Source organism: Podarcis liolepis (assembly GCF_965112155.1).
Source record: "Podarcis liolepis genome assembly, chromosome: 1".
Lineage (NCBI taxonomy): Eukaryota > Metazoa > Chordata > Lepidosauria > Squamata > Lacertidae > Podarcis > Podarcis liolepis.
Window position 1 is genome coordinate 124967183 of NC_139554.1, and position 24035 is coordinate 124991217.

The window sequence follows — 24035 nt, forward strand, 5'->3', positions numbered from 1 at the left end:
TTGTAGTCCAAAATCAGCTGCTCGCTAGGGATGATGGGAGTTGTAGTCCAAAAAAAATCAGCTGCTCGCTAGGGATGATGGGAGTTGTAGTCAAAAAAAAAAAAAAAGCCGCCGGAGAGCCAAGCTTGGGAAATACTGTTTTAGCCTAACATAGCGCTCGATCATGCTCCGCCGCAGGGTTTCCCAAACTTGCGTCTCCAGCCATTTCCCCCCCGGACTACAATTCCCATCATTCCTGGCCACTGGGTCCTCCTAGCTAGGGATGATGGGAGTTGTAGTCCGAAATCAGTTGGAGACCCACGTGTGGGGAACCCTGCCCTACGGACTGAGCTGACCCAGCCTAGGATCGTCTCCTACGCGCGGGGCTGGAAGCGCCTCGCAAGGGGTTTCCAGACAGGTGTCTGCTTTATCCCACCTTCCCCTTGCGAAAGGAGAAAACAACCGCGCGGTCTTCTCGGCCTGGAAAACCTGGTTTCCCTGGAGGAAGCAACCCGATCGCGGAAACCACAGCGAGAGGGGATCTGGTCCCGGCATGGAGGGGCAGCGAGTCATCCCGCTGGCTCAGTACCCCGGGGTCACCCGGGAGCGCTTTCTGCAGGACATCTACCCTCTGGTAGGGGAAAAAAATATCGCACCTTTACTTCCCTGGTTCTCTGGTTACCAGCGTTGTAACGATAATAAGCTTTATATTTTTGTAGAACTCTTAGAAAAATAAAACTGTCGGACTGATTGCCATGATACTTCTTTGCCTTCTGTAAAACAGCAACACCACAGGATGTCCTCTCCAAATGCATGTGTTTGAAAGGTCATGCATTTAAGCCCTGGGTGGGTAAGGTAAAGGGACCCCTGACCATTAGGTCCAGTCGTGGCCGACTCTGGGGTTGCGGTGCTCATCTCGCTTTATTGGCCAAGGGAGCCGGTGTACAGCTTCCGGGTCATGTGGCCAGTATGACTAAGCCGCTTCTGGCGAACCAGAGCAGCGCACGGAAACACCGTTTACCTTCCCACTGGAGCGGTACCTATTGATCTACTTGCACTTTGACATGCTTTCAAACTGCTAGGTTGGCAGGAGCAGGGACCGGGCAATGGGAGCTCACCCCGTCGCCGGGATTCGAACCGCCGACCTTCTGATCAGCAAGTCCTAGGCTCTGTGGTTTCACCCACAGCACCACCCGCGTAAGCCCTGGGTAGCCAAGCCCAAACAGATTACAGATTCATGTGTGTGTAGGTGACAAATTCCAGAAGGGTCCTCCTGTTAGGCTGCAATAGGTTGTAATGGATTGCTTTCAAGTCACTTCAGCACCAGATGGGGGGGGGGGGAAATCATCCACCAACCGCCCCACCCTGCCCTGTATTTTACCATGATGCTCATATTGACTTTCAGCATTTTAAAGTTGAAACTCAACTTAGCAAAGATGTAATTTTTGAAAGCATGTATGTATTTGCATTGATTACTAACATTATGTCAGTATATTCTTAGATGTCATAACTGTCCGTACTGTGAGAATGGTTGTTGGTAGAAGGTAGTAGAATTGCAAAAATGTTCTGCAATAATATATTTTTTTTAATTCTTAGAGAAAGCCAGTAGTGCTGAAAGGTATTGATTTGGGCCCTTGCATGACCAAATGGACCGTGGATTACCTCAGTCAAGCATCAGGAAATAAAGAAGTAAAGGTTCATGTTTCTGCGGTGCCACAAATGGACTTCCTCAGTAAGAACTTTCTGTATAGGTATTCCGTTTCAATCCTTTCTCTGCTTTTAGAGGAATGCTCCAGACTTTTAGAGACTCAGTACTTCTGCTTGAAACTTTTTATACGGGATCTGTGCTTTCACTTTGCAAATGGCATTCTGAATTATGAGTTGTTATCTTGTGCTGCTATTGAAGCTGTAAGAGATTTTCTGCCTTCCAAGAACAGTTGACCTGATGTTCTGTGACTGGGTGATATCTGGTTTTCAACGTGATATATCACCAGCTAAACATTGTGACACACTGATATATCACAATGTTTGAAATAAGGTTGGAGCTATGTAGAGGCAATGGCTGCCTTCATGTTTCCCCCCCACATTTGATTTTTGCAGCACACACACACACACCATGATTCGCAATATATTGCTGGGTCAAAAACTATGAAACCAATATCAAGATATGGATGATATATTGATATATCGCCCCGCGCTATCTGTGACCTCTTCTGCTCCTCGGTTTAATTTTCAGGCCTTCACATCTTATGGGACACCAAGGCAAAAGCAGTTCCCTGCCTATGTGGCTTTGCGATACATTCAAATATTGTGCGGATCGGACCACTTTGCTGATGACTTGTGCTTTCTTCTGTACACTCACTCTGTTGTTTTCCTATTGTCATGACATCACAATTGGGTTTTGTGGCTTTTTCAAACCAGAACTGGGAACTATACATACCAGGAGTGTGGAACTTCTGGACTGTAGGCCTAATTAGGCCTTGCTTCATCTACGACATGAGTTGTGGAGGACGTAAAGTAGTGGCTGGGCCAGAAAGCCCTTTGCAAGGAACTTTGAAGGAACTGTCCGCTGTTTGTAGGGGTGAAGGGGGACCCCCCCCAACCAGGCCTCAAAGCCTCGAGCACTTTTCAAATTGCACTTTTCAAATTATTTTCTCTAAGGCTAAAAAAGTTTTTAGCCAAGCATCTTTCTTTGTAGCAAAAAGGTAGCTGAAGAACAATGCCTTTTCGCTTCTCAGGCTAGCTGACTTTGTCAATAGCACATCCAGCTTGTTGCATGTCTTGTTGGTAGTAGGCCAATAAAGAATCAAGACTTGGAGTTCTAAAATGGGTGATCCTACTAGCATTGTTGAAAGGAAAGGGTTCCAGATTGTGCTGAGAATCTATGTTCCTGTGTGTGTGTGAGAGAGAGTGTGAGCTGGGTATGTGGTGAAGAAGCAGCACAGTGGGTGCTAGAGTACCTGGGGAAAATAAGCAAGGGGGTTTATAGGCTAAGGGCCAGGGGTAGCCAGTGTCTTGCCCTCCAGATGATTTTTTCCCCCAATTTTTTTTAATTGGTTTTCACAATTTTACAAACAAACAAACAAACAAACAAACAAACACACAAGACAAACAAACATAAATCATAACCTTATTGAAAATTACACTTATTAACTTTGTTAAGTGACTTCCTCGCTTCCCCTTGGTTGAATTTCATTGCATGTCCTTTTAACGGTTTTCCAAATCACAATTCTTATGAAATTTAACTTAAACATTAACATCCTTAAATCTTCACATTATGGAATTAAACATATTAATTCATCACTTAACATAAATAAAATCCTAAGCCAATTAAGTATCTGCAAGCTGTTTTCAGTTAAATTAACTTAACATATTTAACTAAATAATCATTAAATTTAATCCACTCTTCTTGATACTCCTCCTCCTTCTGGTCGTGGGCTCTTCCGGTTAGGTCGGCTAGCTCCGAAAAATCCATCATCTTCATCTGCCATTCTTCTATCATTGGTAATTCTTGGGTTGCCCTCCAGATAATTTTGGACTATGATTCTCATCAACCTCAGCCAACATGGCCAATGGTCAACTGTAGTTCAGCAACAACTGGAAGGTGACATTCAAAAGACCTACAGTGGTGCCTCGCAAGACGAAAATAATCCGTTCTGTGATTCTCTTCGTCTAGCGTTTTTTTCGTCTTGCGAAGCAAGCCCATTGACGGATTAGCGGATTAGAGCTATTAGCGGCTTTTAGCGGCTTATCTGCTGATCGGATCAGCTGATAAGCGGCTTAGCGGCTTAGAAAAAGGGGGGGGGGAAGGAAAAAAAACCAGCAGGAACTCGCAAGACATTGTCGTCTTGCGAAGCAAGCCCATAGGAGATTCATTTTGTGAAGCAACTCCAAAACGGAAAACTCTTTCGTCTAGCGAGTTTTCCGTCTTGCGGGGCATTTGTCTTGCGGGGCACCACTGTAATATGTTTAGGAAACAGGTGGGATTCAACTACCCAGTTCCATTAGCAGAAGGCAGCATAAGGAATCCCACTAGCGCAGGGATGTCCAAAGTCCATTTCGGGGGGCCTAATCTGGCCCGCTGGTTGGTTTAATCCGGCCCCTTCAAATCCCAAAACTTCAACCCTAAAAAAGCTTGGTTGGCCCTTTGGACGGCCCTCACGGCCCTTCACGTCATCAAATCTGGCCCTCTATGAAAAAAGTTTGGACAGTGACTAGCACAATGGGATTCTCACCCCCACTGGAGGTTCAGGAGAACCCCAGAACAGCACATACCCTTTATAATATATGCAGTGTAATTGACAGTAGTATGACTGATTATATGACAATTACAGCATGTATTTTAACAGCTTTCTGATAAGTTTCCATGACTGGAAGTTTAAAATTGATTTGATTTAGCACCAGTTAACTGAAAAAATGCAGTTTTGTTAAAAGGAAAAATGGAAGAAAAAAAAAACTTTTTTGGCATTGGGTTTGGGAGTGTTCTGCTACCCGGAGTGTTTTTTCTTGAATTGTTGGAACTGCTTTTCAAAGCCTAATTGCTGTATCCCCACATAATGACCCTTGAGGCCCAGACCTTTTTGTTCCGCTGTGGCTCTGAATAATCGTTCCTTCTTACCCAGTGAGACAAGCAGGGTAATGTCACCACCAAAATCCAGTTTATCCAATTGTCCATTATCATTTGCCTGTGAAATTCCTAAGCTGTCTTAGACAGCTCCTATCCTCGTGACCCATTCAAACACCAAAGGGGGACATTATGTGCTCTTACTTAAACTTCAGGTTGCTCCGTGTAAAAGAAAACGAGAGCCTTGGTTTTTGAATATTATGCCCCAGCATAATTGAAAACCACAAATTTGGTGTGTCGGGGCTACTTGTAATTATTTTCATTGTAAACAGTGGGGCTCATAGCATAATCCTAAAGGAATGCACTTAGAGTTAAGTCCATTGACCTGTTTCCTTGCCAGTATTAACATGACACAACATAAACGAAACATTAAAACCACCGATGCTGTGCAAAGCTAAAAACATAAATCAACGAACAGTATAAATATAAGCCAGTTAAGCAATTTGTAGTAGGTTCCACACACCCCTGCTCACCCCGTTTAGCCTTGTGGGGTTTAAAAAGCGAAGCAATCTATTTGGAGTTGTTATTGCAATGGTGCCCCATATCTGGCAAAAGTCTATTCCGTGTGAAACGCCTGGAGAGTTTTAATTTAAATATATTTTTATTTCAGAACGTTACCTTTCAATGTATTCATAAGGAGAGCTGCTGAAGCCAAACATACAGATTACTTTATTTCAGAGGTAAGACTGTGATATTGTAATTACACTGGGATATGGGTTTTTTGGGGGGAGGTGTAGACTGAAATTCAAAATATTATTCCCGCGAAATGCTTTAAAATGTGAGATAAGAACTGTACCTCGCTGTAAATTCTACTGGGTCTGGGTGCTTCTTACTCTTAAGTAACTGTGGGCAGGGTTGCATTATATCAGTACAATCTTAGGACTGTCTACTCAAAAGTAAGTACTCCCAGGTATGTGTTTGTGTGTGCAGGATTGCAGTGTCTCACTTCGGCCCAATCTTTGATGCATTTATAGCCAGTGCACATAGACTCTGGTGGGATCCAGCATTAACAACCACAATCACTCTGGGGTCCTTTCCAACTCTACAATTCTATGATATTCACCCCGGTGACTTACACTTTATATTTGCAGTGTAATTGACTGCATTATGACTGATTATATTACAATATGCAGAAGAGTTCTTTTTTAATTCTCTCTCTTTTTAATAGCACTTGTTCTATGCTGGATTTGAAGTTGTTTCACATACAGTTTCTGAAGCACTTTGGCCCGTTTAGCTAAGTAGCTACTTTAAACATTTCTCCTTTTATTTCAAAATGTTTTAGTGTTTGGCATGTGACTCATGCTTGTAGCTTCGAGAACACTGTCCAACCATCTCGTCCTCTGTCGTCCCCTTCTCCTTGTGCCCTCCATCTTTCCCAACATCAGGGTCTTTTCCAGGGAGTCTTCTCTTCTCATGAGGTGGTCAAAGTATTGGAGCCTCAACTTCAGGATCTGCCCTTCCAGTGAGCACTCAGGGCTGATTTTCTTAAGAATGGATAGGTTTGATCTTCTTGCAGTCCATGGGACTTTCAAGAGTCTCCTCCAGCACCAGAATTCAAAAGCATCAATTCTTCGGCGATCGGCCTTCTTTATGGTCCAGTTCGCACTTCCATACATTACTACTGGGAAAACCATAGCTTTAACTATACGGACCTTTGTTGGCAAGGTGATGTCTCTGCTTTTCAGGATGCTGTCTAGGTTTGCCATTGCTTTTCTCCCAAGAAGCAGGTGTCTTTTAATTTCGTGACCCACAGCAAAACGTTGATGTGTGTTCATTGAAATGACTTCTGTCTTTCTTAAGGATGAAAAATATTATTTGCGATCCCTGGGAGAAGACCCAAGGAAGGTGAGTACAGTGGTACCCCGCAAGACGAGCGCCTCTGAAGATGAAAAACTCCCTATGGGCTTGCTTCGCAAAACGAAGCTTGCCCCGCAAGCTCCGGGGATAGCGGGGAAGCGCAGCGCGTCTTCCCCGCTGTCCCCGGACCTCTTTTGAAGCAAGGGGCGGCGGGGAGAAGATCACTTCTCCCCGTTGCCAGCCCCGCAATCTCCGGGGACAGAGGGGAAGGCGCGCGCGCCTTCCCCTCTCTCCCCGGACCCCTTTTGAACCAAGGGGCGGCAACGGGGAGAAGCGATTCTCCCCGCTGCCCCTTCCCTTGCTTTAAAACAGGTCCGGGGACAGAGGGGAAGGCGCGCGGTGCTTCCCCTCTGTCCCCGGACGGTCTCCATAGGAACGCATTGATTGATTTTCAATGCATTCCTATGGGAAACCGTGCTTCGCAAGACGAAAAACTCGCAAGAAGAAAAAACATGCGGAACGAATTAATTTCTTCTTGCGAGGCACCACTGTAATGGTGTCTCATCTTAAAAGGTGTTCCTTTGCTTTCCTATAAAACACTTCATTGGAATATGCCTTGTCTTAAAAAAAGAAAAGAGGGGAAAAGAGGGCAGTTTGTATCTGATGGGGGTGGGTGGGAGAATTGACTGAACCCTCTTCACTCATTTAGAGGGCATGTAGGCACCAAATGCTGGATGAGATTCATGAGGATCATTCCCTGTCACAGTCCTCCCTGATTCAAGTCCTGGATTTATTTATAGGCTTAACATGCTATAGATTAGGGCCCCACTCTCTTGGGGCCCCCCAAAAAATTTAAAGGAAAAAAAACCTGGATGTACATTTCCAAAATATAAGTTAAAAAAGAAATAAAATAAAACCTACATACAGCAACAGTGTTTTGTGTTGTGTAGGCTCCTATTGGTTATGTGCAAATGGCTTTAGATACCGATTAGGTTCATAAATTACCATATAGCATATATTATATAGCACAGAATACAGTGACAATTTGTTGTTGATAAAGGACAGCTGGACATATAAAGGGCCCCATTACCTTCAGTAGCTTGGGGCCTCATCAAATCTAAATCTGGAAATGCTGATTCATATGGTTTTGGGGATTGATCTGAAAGTGTACAAGTAGTGTTTGCAAAAGACGCTACTGGTTCTGAAGAATGTGGAATGTTTCCTACGCAAACTTCAACCATGTTATTCTAGCTAGATGTTCCTAATCTACTCGTACCTCTCCTGCCCCCTTGCAAAAAACAAACCCCCGTTTCTGCAGGGTTTGGAATTGAATGCGGTGTTTTGGACTTTTTTTTTTTTAAGATGCAAAATGTACACACAATTACCGCATTCGTACACATCATATTGTGCCTTATTTATCCAAACACAGACCACGAACAACCCTGGTTATTGTGGCTCAAGGACCCAATTTATCCTTGGCAAACGAAAAGGCCTTTTTTGGGGGGCAGTTCATACTAGTTCATCTAGGGGCGCGGGTGGAGCTGTGGGTTAAACCACAGAGCCTAGGGCTTGCTGATCAGGAGGTCGGCGGTTTGAATCCCCGCGACGGGGTGAGCTCCCGTTGCTCGGTCCCTGCTCCTGCCCACCTAGCAGTTCAAAAGCACCTCAAAGTGCAAGTAGATAAATAGGTACCGCTCCGGCGGGAAGGTAAACAGCACTTCCGTGCACAGCTCTGGTTCGCCAGAAGCAGCTTAGTCATGCTGGCCACATGACCCGGAAGCTGTACGCCAGCTCCCTCGGCCAATAAAGCGAGATGAGTGCCGCAACCCCAGAGTCGGTCACGACTGGACCTAATGGTCAGGGGTCCCTTTAACCTTTTTACTAGTTCATCTACTAAGTCAAGTATTCAGTCGAGTTTCCAATGGCCCCTCATGTTTCTGTGGGAAGAAATACGGATGGATCTGCTCCTTAATTATTTTCTGCACCTGCTGAGGAATGAGATCATGCCTGTATGTAGTGTCCCAATGATTTCCGCCCTTTCCCTTTGGATCGGACACTTTATACAAAACCTTAAATATGACCCCCTCCCTTTTTTTGTGTTTCAGGACATTGCAGATCTCAGAAAGCAGTTTCCTCTGCTGGCAGATGATATTCAGATCCCGGAGTACTTTGAAAAAGAGCAGCTTTTCTCCACTGTCTTCCGCATAAGCTCAGCAGGAATGCAACTTTGGACACATTATGATGTAGGTAATATGCCTCTAAGCATCTTTTAACAAAGAACGATGACAAGCTCATCTTACGATTTATTGGCAGCAGGGTGGATTTGATTTAAATCAAATTATTTTGATGGGTTATTTGTGGGGCATAGGAATTCGTTCATTTTCCCCCCTTCAAAATATAGTCCAGCTGAATTTCCCCTTCAAAGTCATCTAATCTCCCTTGCTGTATTATACTGTATTGTTTAATCAGTGTTTTTATGGAGCAGTCAAGTAATTTCATTGTCCCCGAAGGGGGCAATGACAATAAAGATATTATTATTATTATTATATAAAATATAGTCCCCTGAATTTCCTGAGCCCCTGCAACAATGCTATGTTTAGCGTAGCTACAGTGGTACCTCGGGTTAAGAACTTAATTCGTTCTGGAGGTCCGTTCTTAACCTGAAACGGTTCTTAACCTGAAGCACCACTTTAGCTAATGGGGCCTTCCGCTGCTGCTGTGCTGTTGCTGCACAATTTCTGTTCTCATCCTGAAGCAAAGTTCTTAACCCGAGGTACTATTTCTGGGTTAGCGGAGTCTATAACCTGAAGCGTCTGTAACCCGAGGTACCACTGTATTGTGATAACTGAAATTCTTTTCTGGTCGCATGCCAAGTAATACTTGTCATTTTCACATTTTTAGGTAATGGATAACTTCTTAATTCAGGTGACCGGAAAGAAGAAGGTTGTACTGTACAGTCCTCGTGATGCACCATACTTGTATTTATCAGGTATGTTACATGCCACAGGAACTCACTTTTACTTGTGCAGTGGGATTCCTCCTCCCCCACCCCCCTGGGTCCCACCTGCGACACCTCCCCCCCGAAACTACTCCAGTGGAGACCCTCCAGAGCAGATTTGGGGGGCACACAAGCGAAAGGAGAACTCCAGTTGCATAAGTGGAAGTCTGCTTTCCTAACAATGGATTCTGCCCTTGGGGTTTTATCTAGCTAGGCCAGAACAGATCCACTGAAGTAAATGAGCTTAAATTAGTCATGTGCATTGATTTCAGTGGGTCTGCTCTGACTTAGCTGGATACAACCCATTTTCTTCAGTGGTGGGCAGCTTAGTACTCACATGACCTGCTGGATCAAACCAAAGGCCTATCCTGTCCCACGGCGACCCACCAGATGCCTCTGGCGAGCCCACGTGAAGCAGGGCATGACAGCAGCAACATTTCCCCACTGTTGCCCTCCGGCAACTGCTGTCAAACCCCCTCTGAACCTGGAGTTTCCATTTAGCCATAACAATTGATGGTCATTGGGCCCTGGGATAGCCCAGCTGGTAGAGCATGAGACTCTTAATTTCAGGGTTATTCCATACTAAGTAATGCTTTATTCCACTTTTTTTACAGACCAGATGTTAAGCGAACTGCCCTGTAATTTTCAGGATGCCCTTTTTTAAAAAACAGCATTTCCTAGGATTGTGAGCACATTGCTTTCTAAACAACTCCACATCTCCTGGGTCGGCACCTTAGTCACTTCCAAGCTATTTAAAGAAAAAGAAAAAAACCCAAACACAGACAAATCCAGTCCTTTTCCCCACCGAGATAGCTAGGCAGATTAGGCAATTTATGAACCAGGTGCAAATTGGTAGAGATCATTTTAGTTACTCCGATTGGCACTGTTTGCATTCTAGATGAGATTGAGTAGCAGATTCTGTTCAGAATGAGCCGTACATTCAAGCAATCTTTACGGAAATCACCGAGTGGAGGAACATAACAAGGCTTGTAACAGAGAAATCATGTGGTTTAGTATGGAATCCTGTTGTGCTATGTTTACTATCAGCAAAAACAAGTTCTAGTATTTTTAAGATTGAGGGTAAGTATGTCAGCCGTTCTGATGAACGTTTCCTTTAAAAGTACACCATGGCTGAATTGGATTCACTTATATTTGATAGCTGCAAATGTCAGCTAGAGTAATAGAAATAGGGTACTATTAACAGCCTTCAGCACACAGGAGTGTATACACACACATGCAGTTTTTCCTCTCTGCCTTTTCCCACATTGGGATACCTGCATAGTATGTTTGCATCCCTGAGAGCAATCAGATACCAAAACAGTCATGTCCATTGTTTGTTCACATCTTCATTAGGTACCAAATCAGAAGTGCTAGACGTGGACGAGCCAGATTTGAAAAAATACCCTCTCTTTGTCAAGGCCAGACGTTATGAATGCCAGCTAAATGCAGGAGATGTCTTGTTTATTCCAGGTAAGAGGGCACAGAAATCTCCTTTTGTTTTCCTCCATTACTTCTTGGATTGCTGTTTAAGGGGCTATAGGTATACAACGTATGTAACAATCCAAAAAACTTGTGGTGGTACGATTAATCAGCTTAAATCTCATGGTGCAGCCGTGCGTGTGTCGCTGTGGATTTTTCCAGGAGGATGCATCTTTTAAAAACTGCACCCAAATGAATGCTGCATCACACCTACAAAAATTATGTATTGGGTATGCTTTGCATGTGGATACATTTTCAATATAGCTCGTTTCGAAACTGACCTGGCATAATTATGTTAGCATAATAATAATAGCATTGCAGAGTACTGACAGAGTTTCAGACAGCTGCACATGCCTGTTTTCTTTGGCTGCAGTGTGTAGGTGTGTCGTGCGATACGCATCCGCATCTCTTGTAAGGGGTTAGTTTAACCTCTGGTTTGCTTGTAAAACTGGATTAAAGGTAAGGGACCCCTGACCATTAGGTCCAGTCGTGGCAGACTCTGGGGTTGTGGCGCTCATCTCGCTCTATAGGCCGAGGGAGCCGGCGTACAGCTTCCGGGTCACGTGGCAAGCATCACTAAGCCGCTTTTGGCAAACCAGAGCAGCACACGGAAACGCCGTTTAACTTCCCGCCGGAGTGGTACCTATTTATCTACTTCCACTTTGACATGCTTTGGAATTGCTAGATTGGCAGGAGCAGGGACCAAGCAACGGGAGCTCACCCTGTCGCAGGGATTCAAACCGCTGACCTTCTGATCGGCAAGTCCTAAGCTCTGTGGTTTAACCCACAGCGCCACCCACGTCCCTTAAAACTGAATTACTGTGCTGCAAAATGATGCATATCTTCAGTAAATCAGAAGTGTGTCACCAACATGAAAAGTTTGGAAAGCTCTGCTCCAGAGCCTGTGACCCGCAATATGATCTTGGTCCCCAGCCAAGCATGGTCAGTGGTCCGGGTTAAGAATTGCAGTCCAGCAACTTCTGGAAGGTCTATGGAGTTTCTCCTCCTGTCCTAGAGGACACTAGGCAGTTGTAGCTATCTGCTCTCCTCAACAGGGTTTAAGTATTTAAATTGCACAGAGGCAGAATAAAATCTAATCAATGTACTTGCATCAGAATACATGACATGCAGTTTAAGACAGCATTAATGCTCAGGTGAGGAAATAGTTGCATTCACAAGTCTTTGTTTTGTCATAAGTGTGATTAATCTAGCCTACCTAGAAAAATGGCAGAGTCGGACTGTTACAAACTTAGCACTTCAGTTTTCTTAGAAAACGGAAGGCTTTCTTCCAGTATAATGCGTGAATGCAATGTTGACTGAATTACCGTATTTTTCGCCCTATAGGACACACTTTTCCCCCTCCAAAAATGAAGGGGAAATGTGTGTGTGTCCTATGGGGCGAATGCAGGCTTTCGCTGAAGCCTGGAGAGCAAGAGGGGTCGGTGCGCACCGACCCCTCTCGCTCTCCAGGCTTCGCGGACCTCTCCGCAAGCAGCGGGAGTGCTCCCGCTGCTTGTGGAGAGTTGCCTGCATGCCGAAGCCTGCCGTGCGCTGGGATCAGCGCGTCCAGGCTTTGCGGACCTCTCCGCAAGCAGCAGGAGCCAGCGCTAGGCTCCCACGGCTTGCAGAGAGCTGCCTGTTTGGGGGCTGGGGTCGGGGGAAGCTCGGGGGGAAAAAAATTCCCCTTTATTTCCCCCCCAAAAAACTAGGTGCGCCTTATGGGACGGTGCATCCTATAGGGCGAAAAATACTGTATATAACATTTCTGGAAATGAGGATTGGTGTATAAAGCAGAAAATCACATTTCCCCCCTTAACACTTACTGCCATTTTTTTCAGTTAACCATGGTGCTGCATTTTAGCAAACTGAGTCCTCTGCTATACAGGTTTTTCAAGCTCTCTTCCTTTAAACAGTAAAAAGTAAGTCCCTGAAGACTTACAGAAGGCTATGTCTGAATACTATTAAGATAAGGACTCATTTCTATGAACTGATCTTTGCTGGTTTGAGGTTAAAATACTGTCTTCTTCAAAATGTGTCGTTGGGAGTCTTTATTTCAATTTATGCTTAAATCAGGCCTCTGCAAATTACGAGCCACTAAATCAAACCTAGCTGCCTGCCCATGGCAAAGCAGATCACTAGCAAATCAATAAACCTCCTATTTTTGCTGCCAGGCTTTGGAAACTGGGGTGTCAAGTACTTGGCAGGTCCAGATTGCATGGTAGCTGTGCTATATTATATGCAGCTTGGTGAGGGCATTACATAGCCCTGCTCCTAGGTATTGCATTAGTCACACAGGATCTTAGGGTTGGGTGACTGAGAATATTGTCATACTGTGGTCTTAGCTGTAGAAAATCATAAGCTCCACCTAACTGTGCATATAATTAATATTTACACAAAATACTGAAGGCTGAATACTGAAAATATAGCAGCCTCTGCCAAGCTGAAACATTCTTAAAGTACAATTACTGTTTGCTAGCCATAAAAATTGGTATTTTATTTTTTTTAAACAACACTGGAGCATTTGGAACAGCATTCTCTTTAACTGTTCACAGCAATATCTTACAGATTCTAGTTACTGTATTGTCTGTAAGGCATTTTCATTCAAAGTTTTTCTCTCTCTCCTTATAGCTTTGTGGTTCCATAATGTGACTTCTGAGGAGTTTGGCGTGGGAGTCAATGTTTTCTGGAAACACCTTCCTTCTAATTGCTATGATAAGACAGACACCTATGGAAACAAAGATCTTGCGGCAGCCTCAAGAGCAGTACAGATTTTAGACAGGGCACTGAAAACCCTAGAAGAGCTACCAGAGGAATACAGAGACTTTTACGGCCGGAGAATGGTTTTACGGATTCAAGAAAAAACCTACAGTACTAACTATGAATAGTTTTTTTACAAACATCTCATGAGCTGGCCTACAGACATTGCACATAGATACTTTGCCATGGGTACTTCCATTGTTCACCACTCCCCACTTTATATGTGTGTTTGTTGGAACTTTGCCCCAAGTTTATATAAAAGTAAAGCTGGAGTACTGGTCCATTAATGAATAGACACATAATTTGTCAACAAAAGAATTTATTTAAAACTTGTTTTAAATAGTTTAGGATTACACAATACAAAGAGATGTGGGTGGTGCTTCTTTCCTCTAACATTTCTTCTAGAAACTGCTCTGTAAGTTTGTGGTAGCTTCAAGCAACTATTTGCGCACAGGGCTCTCTGGACCAGGTGATTTTAAATATATAAAGAAGAATAAAAAACAGTAAAGTATCCCCCCCCCGAACTGAAATACAAAGTTTATACAAGCAAAGCCTACACAATTCACTTGGCAGAATCCATGAGTGGGTATTAAACAGTTTAATGGCTGCTTTTCTACATGAAGATGAAACTGAGTCAAGCATATAAAGTATTGCAAAATATCAACTGCAGTTATTATGGGATGCTGGGGGCTACAAATTAGCAGGTCGTGCCTTATCAAATATCTGGCTCCAGTAGATACCACTCTGATAATCCACTGAGCACCCCCTCAGTGCTTTATTATTTCTTCCAAGATCTTATTCCTGTTCGATTTCTTCCAAGATCTTATTCCTGTTCGAGCAGAACATCCTAACATCATTATCCTCATGACAAAACACATTTCTGCTCATTAACTTCCATTCCCACTTTCTAGAAATGTCTTTGCATTTTTATTTCAAAATATGAAATTTTAGCTTGCAAATCACAAGGTTTGAGCCAGTGAACTGTGCAAGGAAGACAACAGATGCTGGAACTGACCTTAAAATGCAGGTGCAAACATTCATATGGTGCCGTAATAGGGAGCTTCTATAGCCATGCTCATATTTGTGCAAGTGATTCTATAACCAGAACACTTTTGGGTTTAGCTCTACTCTTCAGCTTCTGTTTGAAAAGTGGTCTACCATAAGCATGGGCTGTCTACTACAAAATCTTAAATGTAAACTCATTCAAGATGGTGTAACACTTGCGTTTTAAAAATAGATGCAGGTGTAAGCATTCAGTCTAAATTTATGAAGCTGAAAGTACCGTATTTTTCGCTCTATGGGACACACCGGACGCAACCCAGGATTCCTCGGGTTCCTTTCGCTGACCCAAAGCCTTTGGAGCACAGCGCGAGTTCCTGCTGCACTCCAAATTGAGGCTTCGGGGACAGCCCTTGTAGCCTCCGCAGGGCAGCGGGGTGAAGGCACCCCGCTGCCCTGCAGAGGTTTTGCAAAGCTAACCCCCAAGCTAGAAGAGCGAGATGGAACGCTCCGCAGCGCTCCGTCTCCCTGTTCTGGCTTTGGGCATAGCCATACAGTCTGCATTCACTCTATAGGACGCACACACATTTCCCCTTAATTTTTGGAGGGGGAAAATGCGTTCTATGGAGCGAAAAATACGGTATATTCCACATTTCAGTGGCAAAGTACTGTATTTTTCGCTCTATAGGACACACTTTCCCCCCTCCAAAAATGAAGGGGAAATGTGTGTGCGTCCTATGGAGCGAATGCAGGCTTTCGCTGAAGCCTGGAGAGCGAGAGGGGTCGGTGCGCACCGACCCCTCTCGCTCTCCAGGCTTCAGGAAGCTATCCGCAAGCCTTCGGAGCCCAGCGGGAGTTCCCACCGGGCTTCCAAGGCTTGTGGATAGCAGCCTGCAGCCCGAAGCTGTTCTAGCTTCGGGGTGGCCGCACAAAGCCTCCGCTTGAAAGGCTGTCCCCGAAGCCAAAACAGGGAGACGGGGCGCTGCGCAGCCCTCCGTCTCTGCGCTCCAAAGGCTTCAGGGTTTTTTGAGGCTGGCGGTGGGGGAAAGCAGCGCTTCCCCCCACCGCCAGGCCCACAAGCTCGGGGGGCAGCGGCAAGGCTGTGCGCAGCCTTTGCGCTGTTCCCTGACCTGCTCTTGAACGCACCTTGTTTTAGAGGGGCAGAACAAGGAAAAAAAAATCCCCGTTCTCCCCCCTCCTATGGTCCGGTGCGTCCTATAGAGTGAAAAATACGGCACTTTAAATTTGCCTGGTTGTTTCTTAAAGCCAAACTTAATTAGTCCACCTTGCCTTGGTAGATGATTAAGTCTCTTGGTATATGAGAAGGTAACATTCACATTTCTAGACCAAAACCTACAGAGTGTTTGAAGGGGACTGGCTAGTTTAAAGCAAGCAGCTTTAAACTAGTGCATTCTTTTTTTGCTACTATTTGCTCAACCTACTGCCGTCAAATGGGAGTACTTAAAAGAGAGCAACTAGTCAAGAGCTGTGGATTTATCTGATGAAGCATGGAACACTAATGAAAGCACTACTATTAGAGAAACAACGGTCTGTGCAGGAGGTGGGGGGAACCTCTTGGAACACTGGAGAAATTATTCAGTGAGCTCCTTTTGTCAACAGCAGCAATTTAGAGAAAACAACATTCTGTCACATGAATGGGTAACAATACTCTTAATGACTGTAAAACAGGCAAGCATTATAGTCACTGAATGAAATCCAATGCTTCCACTATGATTATGTAACAGCTTCTGACACAGGAGAGGCATTTGCTAGAGTAAGACATGGAGAGGCAATTTTCTCCCTCTTCCCTCTGTAATCCCTCATATTGTGTTCTAGGATGTTCTGGAGGATCCCCCAAGTCTCTGGAACTGATCGAGGGACGAAGTGGGATGTAAGAGGGGGGAAAAGGAGAATATCACCTTTTATATTAGTCGACACCTCCACTGGATTAAAAGACATCCCATTAAGTGGAGCAGCAGCACAGGATTCTACTCCTTTGCTTTTTGCCCAAGGGGATGATGTTTCAAGGTCAGAACATGATTTAATATATTCTTCCTGAAACACTAGAAATCTTTCATCTTGGTTATAGAAATCTAAGGATGCATTTATTCAATGTTCGTTTGTGTGACAACTCTGAACGGTCTCATTCCGACATGGCAGCCTTTTTAAAAACACTGTAAAATAGATGTCCAACAATCAGAACAGCTTAAGTACTGACTGGAACAACTAGTAACGACTTTTTCACTCTTCAAATTATTTTCAGTTTTAATTAAGAATGGTGACTCGATATGAACATTCTTAATAAAAACTGAAAATAATTTGAAGAGTGAAAAAGTGGTTGCCAGTTGCTTAACTGGTAAGAGAATCGTTTCAAAATATATCAACACTTAATGTTTGGAAAAGGAATTGCTTATTCATAAAAGCAGCTTTCAAAGGCCAACAGCAGTTTCCTGTATGCCACATTGGAAAAAAAAATTATTGGCACAGAAAACCAACTTAACATGTTCATACTATGGAAGTTAAGTCTTTTTCCACTATTCTGGTCAACATCAGCTTTCAAATTGATACTAGAACTGTCACTGCTAAAATCTGCATATTTTGGTCACAACACAGATGGTTAAGCCACCCCTACAGGAATGGCTTTCAATTATTTTGTAAAGTGAGCTCCACAAATGGAAGTGCAAAAACTTTGCTTACTTCTCATAAGTAAATCAAAAGTGCTGCAGAAACATATGATTGGAATGTGCTAACTGCAAAACTGCTCCTAACATTCAGTAATGCAAACTGGTATCCTAGCTACACAAAAAACCCTCATAATCTGTATGATTGCCATTTGGTAACAGGAACTCGTAAGAGATAGTCTATGGATGCTGCAGTCACTTTAACGATAGCTCTAAGATGTACCATAACCTGTAACATCAACCTGTGGTTTGATTTTTAGCAAAACACATTTGCCACAATTGCCTAACAGTCTCACAATATAAAAGTTCAAAAATGCATTAAGTTAAATCAAGCTTTCGTATTAATAGGGAATGTTGAAACAGCAGCAGGATAATACATTCTTGGTCACTTAACAAAAATAGATGTTTAATACTCTTAAGTCTTAAAAAAGGTTATTCACTAGTAGATGTTCAGCAATGGTTAGAAGTTGCACAGCACCTCTAAGGCAACAGTATAGTCATTATGCACCTTATTTCCCATGCAAAGTGTCATTTATACTTAGTTGTAATGAATATTTAGCCCCTTGGCATACCCATAGCACAAGCAATGCAGTAAGCTGGTAATGTGGACACAGTCCGTGCCAACATTACCAACTTACTGCATTGCTTGTGCTATGGCTATGCCAAGGGGCTAAATCCCAATGTTAGCAACATAATCCACGTTAACTCATAGTTCTTTAGTTCTAGAATTGAGTGTTGAGTATTTTTGAATGATTAGTCGCTTTTATTCTTTAGTTTTAAGAATAAAAGCGACTAATCATTCAAAAATACTCAATATTCATAAATGTATGATATCTAAAACATTTTAGGGTGCAAATTATTGAGCCCGGATCTAAATATTCTGCTCACAAAAATCCACACTTGTAAAGCAAACATTAGTTCCAATTGATGTTCAGAAAATTAGTCAGATGAACTGGTGTGGCTTTTCCTCAGGGATCTTATTGTTTCAACCAGAACAAAATAATTTCTTTAAGCCAGGAATTTGTTGTTGCTCCTCAGTTGCAAAAGCAAGACAAGATTGGCTTCACTGAAGGTCTTAAAAAGTAAGTATTAGCGCACACAGCATTAAGCCTTTCCATGACTTAGGAGAAAGCACATTCTCAAACTGTCAAGTCAAAGTTTAAAATGTATTTTTGCAGTTAACAAGAGTATTTTGATATATTCACTGTGTCAGAATACTTCATGAACTCTGAAGTGGTTATCTAAGGAAGGTGCTTCATCAGCAAAATGAAGCTGGCTATTTACATTTACACCAAGCTCCTCCAGAATTTGCACGAATCTCTTCTGCTCTTTTCCAATCCATGCCCTCATTGTATCAAATACCTGATATGGTGTAACATGTGCATTAACTGAAATCCCAGTCTCTGAAAAATCTTTCAGCACATCAGGGTAGGTCACCCAAGTATTGCTTCCTCCAGAATGGCCACCATCGAGCCAGTAAATTGCTCTTATGTTTTTTATGAAGGCATTTGTGTCCTTTTCCTTTTTAGCTTCCTTTAGTTCGTGAAGTAATTGATTCAAGACAACACAACCTTTACTGAACCCTATTAAAGTGAATGACGCTTCACCAATCACAGAAGGCTCAATGAGGTTCATGGCAGAGCTGTTGAAATATTCAAAATCTCTTCCCCTTTCCATTGCGGGGCAACCATTAGTAGTAGCAACAGTAGGTGATTGACAAGCTATGGCCTTTGCATCCTTGCTGAAATTATACAGGCTTTTCTGAGACAGAAGAACATTTTGAGCAAGTTTAAATGCATTAACTAGTAATGCATGAAGATGTTTGAAGGCTCCAAAATCAGTGCTGTGTTCAGGTGCACCAAACATATTGCTTGCCACAAAATTGTCATAGCAGCTGAATTTGTGCAAATGCATACGGGAACATTTTATAACCCAAATGTAACTCTGAGGGAAACGGCGACCCAGAAGAGAAGCAACGTTTTCTAAGCACCATTGTTCCCACTGGAAATTTTCTGGATGGCAAACCATAATTTCATGATAGTTCTGAAATAAAACAACATATAAAGAGCCTTACTATTTGGAACACAACATGCACAATTAATCACTTAAATTATAATTGCACAAGTAGGTTGCTGGGAAAGGTTATTCTTGGCAACTAACAGAATTTTAATAAGGCATGCACTTGAAAATGAAATTAGAAAACAGCATAAAGTGGAGTATGTGAATCTCAACTGAAAGAGAATTAAAATGTTTGGAATTAGGAAAGAGACTGAAAACAAATCAAGTATCATTATGCCATTATATAATTTAAAGTTGTGAACACCTTTAGAATACTTTGTAGCTCCGACTGCCTCATCTCAAAATACATTTTAAAGTGATTTAACATTCCCTAAAAGCAAACATGTAGTTTCTCAAGTAAGCAAGGCATTTTCTCTGCCGCCTGCCAACCTGTCACCCACCCCCTGCCCCAGCAATCAAGGCAATAGTCACTCTCAATTTTCATCCAATGATGATGATGAATCCTTGCAAACTTCTGCATTGTCACTACTGGTATACAGTACAGTGCTTTTAAAACATGTCAAAATCGCCCTACTTTTAGTTAAGTATTTTTATTTATCTACTTGATTCAGGGGGGCCTGCTGCCCCCCCCCCCGGCTATGCCCATGGTGAAGGGCACCAAGGGAAGAAAGTTCCAAGTGCCAGTTTTCCCTCTACACTGGGCACCACCAACCATCTCCTTGGTGCTTACACCTGTGCATTTAAATTAATATTCTGTGTGCGATCCCTTGCATAACACGTCTACAAGCAGTCTGCACTCGCAAACGGAACTATGAAGGAGAGATGCACATCTTAAGATGGGGAGCAAAAACGCCAGAGAGTCCCTGGTCGAAAGGATTTAACCTTCACAGGTGCTCCATCAGATGTTGGAAAAAGCAGCATCATGAGGAAGAAATATTAAGTTCTGGTGAGTGCAATGAAAAAATTTAGGGCCTAAACAGAGGCTATGGCTTCTTCCAGAAAATCACCTCTGCTTGGGTATCCATAACAGGAAGAGGTGGCAGGAGAGGGTCGTCGTCTCCCCTCAGTCTGCAGCTTCGGGATCCCTCAGGAAATAACATGCCACACGCTCTTTCGATACAGCATGAAGCTCTTAACCCGAGGGTCGCGGGTTCGAGTCCCACACTGGGCAAAAGGATTCCTGCATTGCGGTGGGGGGGGGGAGAGGGGTTGGACTAGATGACCCTCGAGACCCCCTTCCAAACCCTAACTAGCCACGTCTACTCAAGAGGCAAGCTCCGTTTCTCCCAGGCTCTCTGAAAGGGCAGCTGGGCTCCCTTCTTCCTACACCGCCGCCGGGTTCCTCCCTCCCCTCAGCCTTACCTGCACGTCGCCGGGAAAATAGACGACATGATGCTGAGGCGGCTCCGGCAAAGGGCCGGCGGCGGGCGGCGGCAGCAGCAGCAGCACGTCGTTGGCTCGGAAGGGCTCGGCGCCCGGCACCTTAGGGAGCCGCAGCCACGGCAGGTTCAGCCGAGGCGACGAGGAGGAGGAGGCTCCGCCGCTACTACTACTACTACTACTACGGCCGCCGCCGCTTCCTTCGGAGCTCCCGCCGCCCGAGGGCCCCGACAAGCAGCTGGCCGGAGCTCCTCGCAGGCTCATAGTCCGCGCGAGGCAGAGGAATGCGGAGCCGACGAGTCCCCTCAGGACGGAGGAGGCAGGTGGGCAGCGCCTGCTCATGGAGGCTCCGCGGCGCGAGCTCCGCCTTCCTCCCTCAACGCGCGCTCGCGCACTGACAGACCTCCCAACGGCTCCCGCAGACGAAAACAAACAGGCCAGCCAACCAACCGCCCACGCCTCCGGGGCGGAGCCACGCCGACCGCGCAGGCGCCCGAGAGGGAGCGAAAGGAGCTTTCCTGCGAGGGGAGGGGCGGCGAAAGAGTCGCCCTATCGTGTGATGGGAAGCTTCGGTTTCTCTCCGCTGATTGGGTGTGGGTGGCAAGGAGGGAAGCTCAAAGAGGAGAAGTGGGGGGGGGGGAGCGGCTGCGCGCGCAGTTAGCTCTGTAACGGTTTGGGGTTTTTTTTTCAATAACAGAGAGAGGATTTTATGCAAATAAGTACGACGGTTTATTTATTTATTTATTTTTCCAATTTTTAAAAAAATAGTTTTCCAAATTTATAACAAATAAAAAGAAAACATCAACAAACAAACATTTATCCTAACTGTGATAATTCCACTTTTGTTAACATTGTTGGGTGACTTCCTCGAGACCCCCTGGCTGAGTTTCCATATAAATCATTGTAGCAGTTTTCCAAAACTATTTTCACATAAAATTTACTTGGTCAATTAACATCTTTCTTTCTTTTCATTTTTATTTTTTTTGCCATAGTATTCTACAACATCGCTTATTTAAGTCCTAGGCCAATCTGATACTCGTAAGTAATTCTATTTAAGTTATCTTAACATATTTAACTAAATAGTCTTTGTTACAGATAGGTAGCCGTGTTGGTCTGCCATAGTCAAAACAAAAAAATTCCTTCTAGTAGCACCTTAAAGTGTATCTGAAGAAGTGTGCTTGCACACGAAAGCTCATACCAAGAACTAACTTAGTTGGTCTTTAAGGTGCTACTAGAAGGAATTTTTTTGTTTTAAATAGTCTTTAAATTTCTTCCATTCCTCTTGGTACTCCTCCTCTTTCTGGTTGCAGACTCTTCCGGTCAGGTCGGCTAGCTCCCAAAAGTCCGTCATCTTCATCTGCCATCCCTCCACTGTTGGTACTTCTTGTAATTTCCAATTTTTGGCCAATATTTTTTGATTTTTAAAAAACGGGCTCCTTTTTAAGCTGCTCCTTCACTAGCTAAGGATGGGGTCACTTTGGGATGGGGCCATGTCCCAGGGCACAGACCTCAGTGGGGCACAGATTTATGCAAATTCACAATATTATTCAAAATGATTTGTGCGCTAAAACATTTTATTTTGCAGTTGTGAAAGAGAACCAAAGGTTGTTGCCCAGGCAACAACACCCTGTTTGTGTGGGGGTCATTGTGCAATGGCCATTGTGGTCACACTTAAGCCTGTTCCATCACCTTCCGGAGCCGAAAGTGGTATGCATGTCGGTCACATGTCAACTGGATGCATGCAAAATGTCCACCACCTGTATAACTTACTCTTTCAATTTAAAATATATTGAGCAGTTTCACGTTCTGCGCTTTCCCCCCACATCTGTTTTGTAAACCAAAGTTAGCAAGTTGCTGGAAGTAGAGGTGCAAGTCAGTAGCCTTGCCTAGGGTGCAAAATAGAGGGACGCGGGTGGCGCTGTGGGTCAAACCACAGAGCCTAGGACTTGCCGATCAGAAGGTTGGCGGTTTGAATCCCCACGACAGGGTGAGCTCCCGTTGCTTGGTCCCTGCTCCTGCCAACCTAGCAGTTCAAAAGCACGTCCAAGTGCAAGTAGATAAATAGGTACCGCTCCGGCGGGAAGGTAAACGGCGTTTCCGTGTGCTGCTCTGGTTCGCCAGAAGCGGTTTAGTCATGCTGGCCACATGACCCGGAAGCTGTACGCCAGCTCCCTTGGCCAATAAAGCGAGATGAGCATCACAACCCCAGAGTCGGCCATGACTGGACCTAATGGTCAGGGGTCCCTTTACCTTTACGGTGCAAAATAACTTGGCACCAGCATTTCCCATACCTCTGTCTGGCCCTTGGGACATTTCTCCAAGGCCACACCTCTCATCGGTCCTGCTCTGTACCCTCCTTGAATACTTGCCTAGCCAAAATGTGTCCTTGAACTCAGACCACCTTGGCTGTTAGGCCTGGAAGACCTGCTCTCTGCCTTGCAGGCCTTTCCCACCTGGCCTGGGATGGCAGTGCCATGACTGACTCCAACTACAAAAGCTGAGGCTGCTGAAGAGGCCAGAGACCATCTTGGCTGTCTCTTAGCACCAACCCAGGTCATTGAGCCTGAGCTTCCACAGCCGCCTGCTTGCCATGAACCACCATTGGCAGGATTGGCAGCAACAACAGCTGATATGATCGCATTTTTAATATTCTGTTGGGAGCTGCCCAAAGTGCCTGGGGAAATCCAGCCAGATGGGCAGGGTATCAATAAATTATTATTATTATTATTAAAGGTAAAGGTACCCCTGCCCGTATGGGCCAGTCTTGCCAGACTCTAGGGTTGTGCGCTCATCTCGCTTAAGAGGCTGGGGGCCAGCGCTGTCCGAAGACACTTCCGGGTCACGTGGCCAGCGTGCCAAAGCTGCTCTGGCGAGCCAGCACCAGCACAGCACACGGAAACGCTGTTTACCTTCCCGCTATAAAGTGGTACCTATTTATCTACTTGCACTTAAGGGTGCTTTCAAACTGCTAGGTGGGCAGGAGCTGGGACCGAACGACGGGAGCTCACCCCGCCGCGGGGATTCGAACTGCCGACCATGCGATCAGCAAGTCCTAGGCGCTGAGCTTTTACCCACAGCGCCACCCGCGTCCCCAAATTATTATTATTATTATATTACGATAATTTTGGATTCTCTTGTTAATTGTGCTGTTTTAAACGTGCATTTTACATCTGACATCCATTGGTAATATTTTATTTTGAAATGTTCTTTATATATGCTAATGCAACCAGTGAAGAGAGTCCCCAACAAAAGTGATTTTATTTCTCATTACATTTCCTAAAATGTTGTGCAAGCACACTTGCAGTTAGAAATATGTGGCACT

At 44.3% G+C, this 24035-nt stretch overlaps 2 protein-coding genes across 5 annotated transcripts; one reads left to right on the forward strand and one right to left on the reverse strand.

Moving 5' to 3' along the window:
• Positions 1-204: 204 nt before the first annotated feature.
• TYW5 (tRNA-yW synthesizing protein 5) lies at positions 205-16573 on the forward strand. 4 transcript variants are annotated; one of them, XM_083470405.1, is made up of 8 exons: positions 208-613; positions 1576-1730; positions 5214-5283; positions 6404-6448; positions 8506-8643; positions 9302-9389; positions 10752-10868; positions 13506-16573. In XM_083470405.1, the coding sequence occupies exons 1-8, from the start codon at positions 533-535 to the stop codon at positions 13760-13762; spliced, it is 951 nt and encodes a 316-aa protein (XP_083326531.1). In that variant the 5' UTR covers positions 208-532; the 3' UTR covers positions 13763-16573. The 4 variants fall into 4 exon arrangements, with proteins under 4 accessions (XP_083326532.1, XP_083326531.1, XP_083326533.1 ...); XM_083470407.1 differs by lacking the exon at positions 208-613 and adding an exon at positions 660-825; XM_083470408.1 differs by lacking the exon at positions 208-613 and adding an exon at positions 1090-1176.
• LOC310690598 (mitochondrial protein C2orf69) lies at positions 13937-21162 on the reverse strand. The gene is made up of 2 exons (XM_083469888.1): positions 20696-21162; positions 13937-19357 (listed from the first exon to the last, which is right to left on the reverse strand). The coding sequence occupies exons 1-2, from the start codon at positions 21053-21055 to the stop codon at positions 18524-18526; spliced, it is 1194 nt and encodes a 397-aa protein (XP_083326014.1). The 5' UTR covers positions 21056-21162; the 3' UTR covers positions 13937-18523.
• Positions 21163-24035: the final 2873 nt, after the last annotated feature.

Coding starts and splice junctions, on each gene's coding strand:
- TYW5 (XM_083470405.1), top strand. CDS start 533: ATGGAGGGGCAGCGAGTCATCCCGCTGGCTCAGTACCCCGGGGTCACC. Junction 8,644..9,301: donor AACTTTGGACACATTATGAT/GTAGGTAATATG, acceptor TCACATTTTTAG/GTAATGGATAACTTCTTAAT. Junction 9,390..10,751: donor ACCATACTTGTATTTATCAG/GTATGTTACATG, acceptor CATCTTCATTAG/GTACCAAATCAGAAGTGCTA.
- LOC310690598 (XM_083469888.1), bottom strand. CDS start 21,055: ATGAGCAGGCGCTGCCCACCTGCCTCCTCCGTCCTGAGGGGACTCGTC. Junction 19,358..20,695: donor ATTTTCCCGGCGACGTGCAG/GTAAGGCTGAGG, acceptor GTTTTATTTCAG/AACTATCATGAAATTATGGT.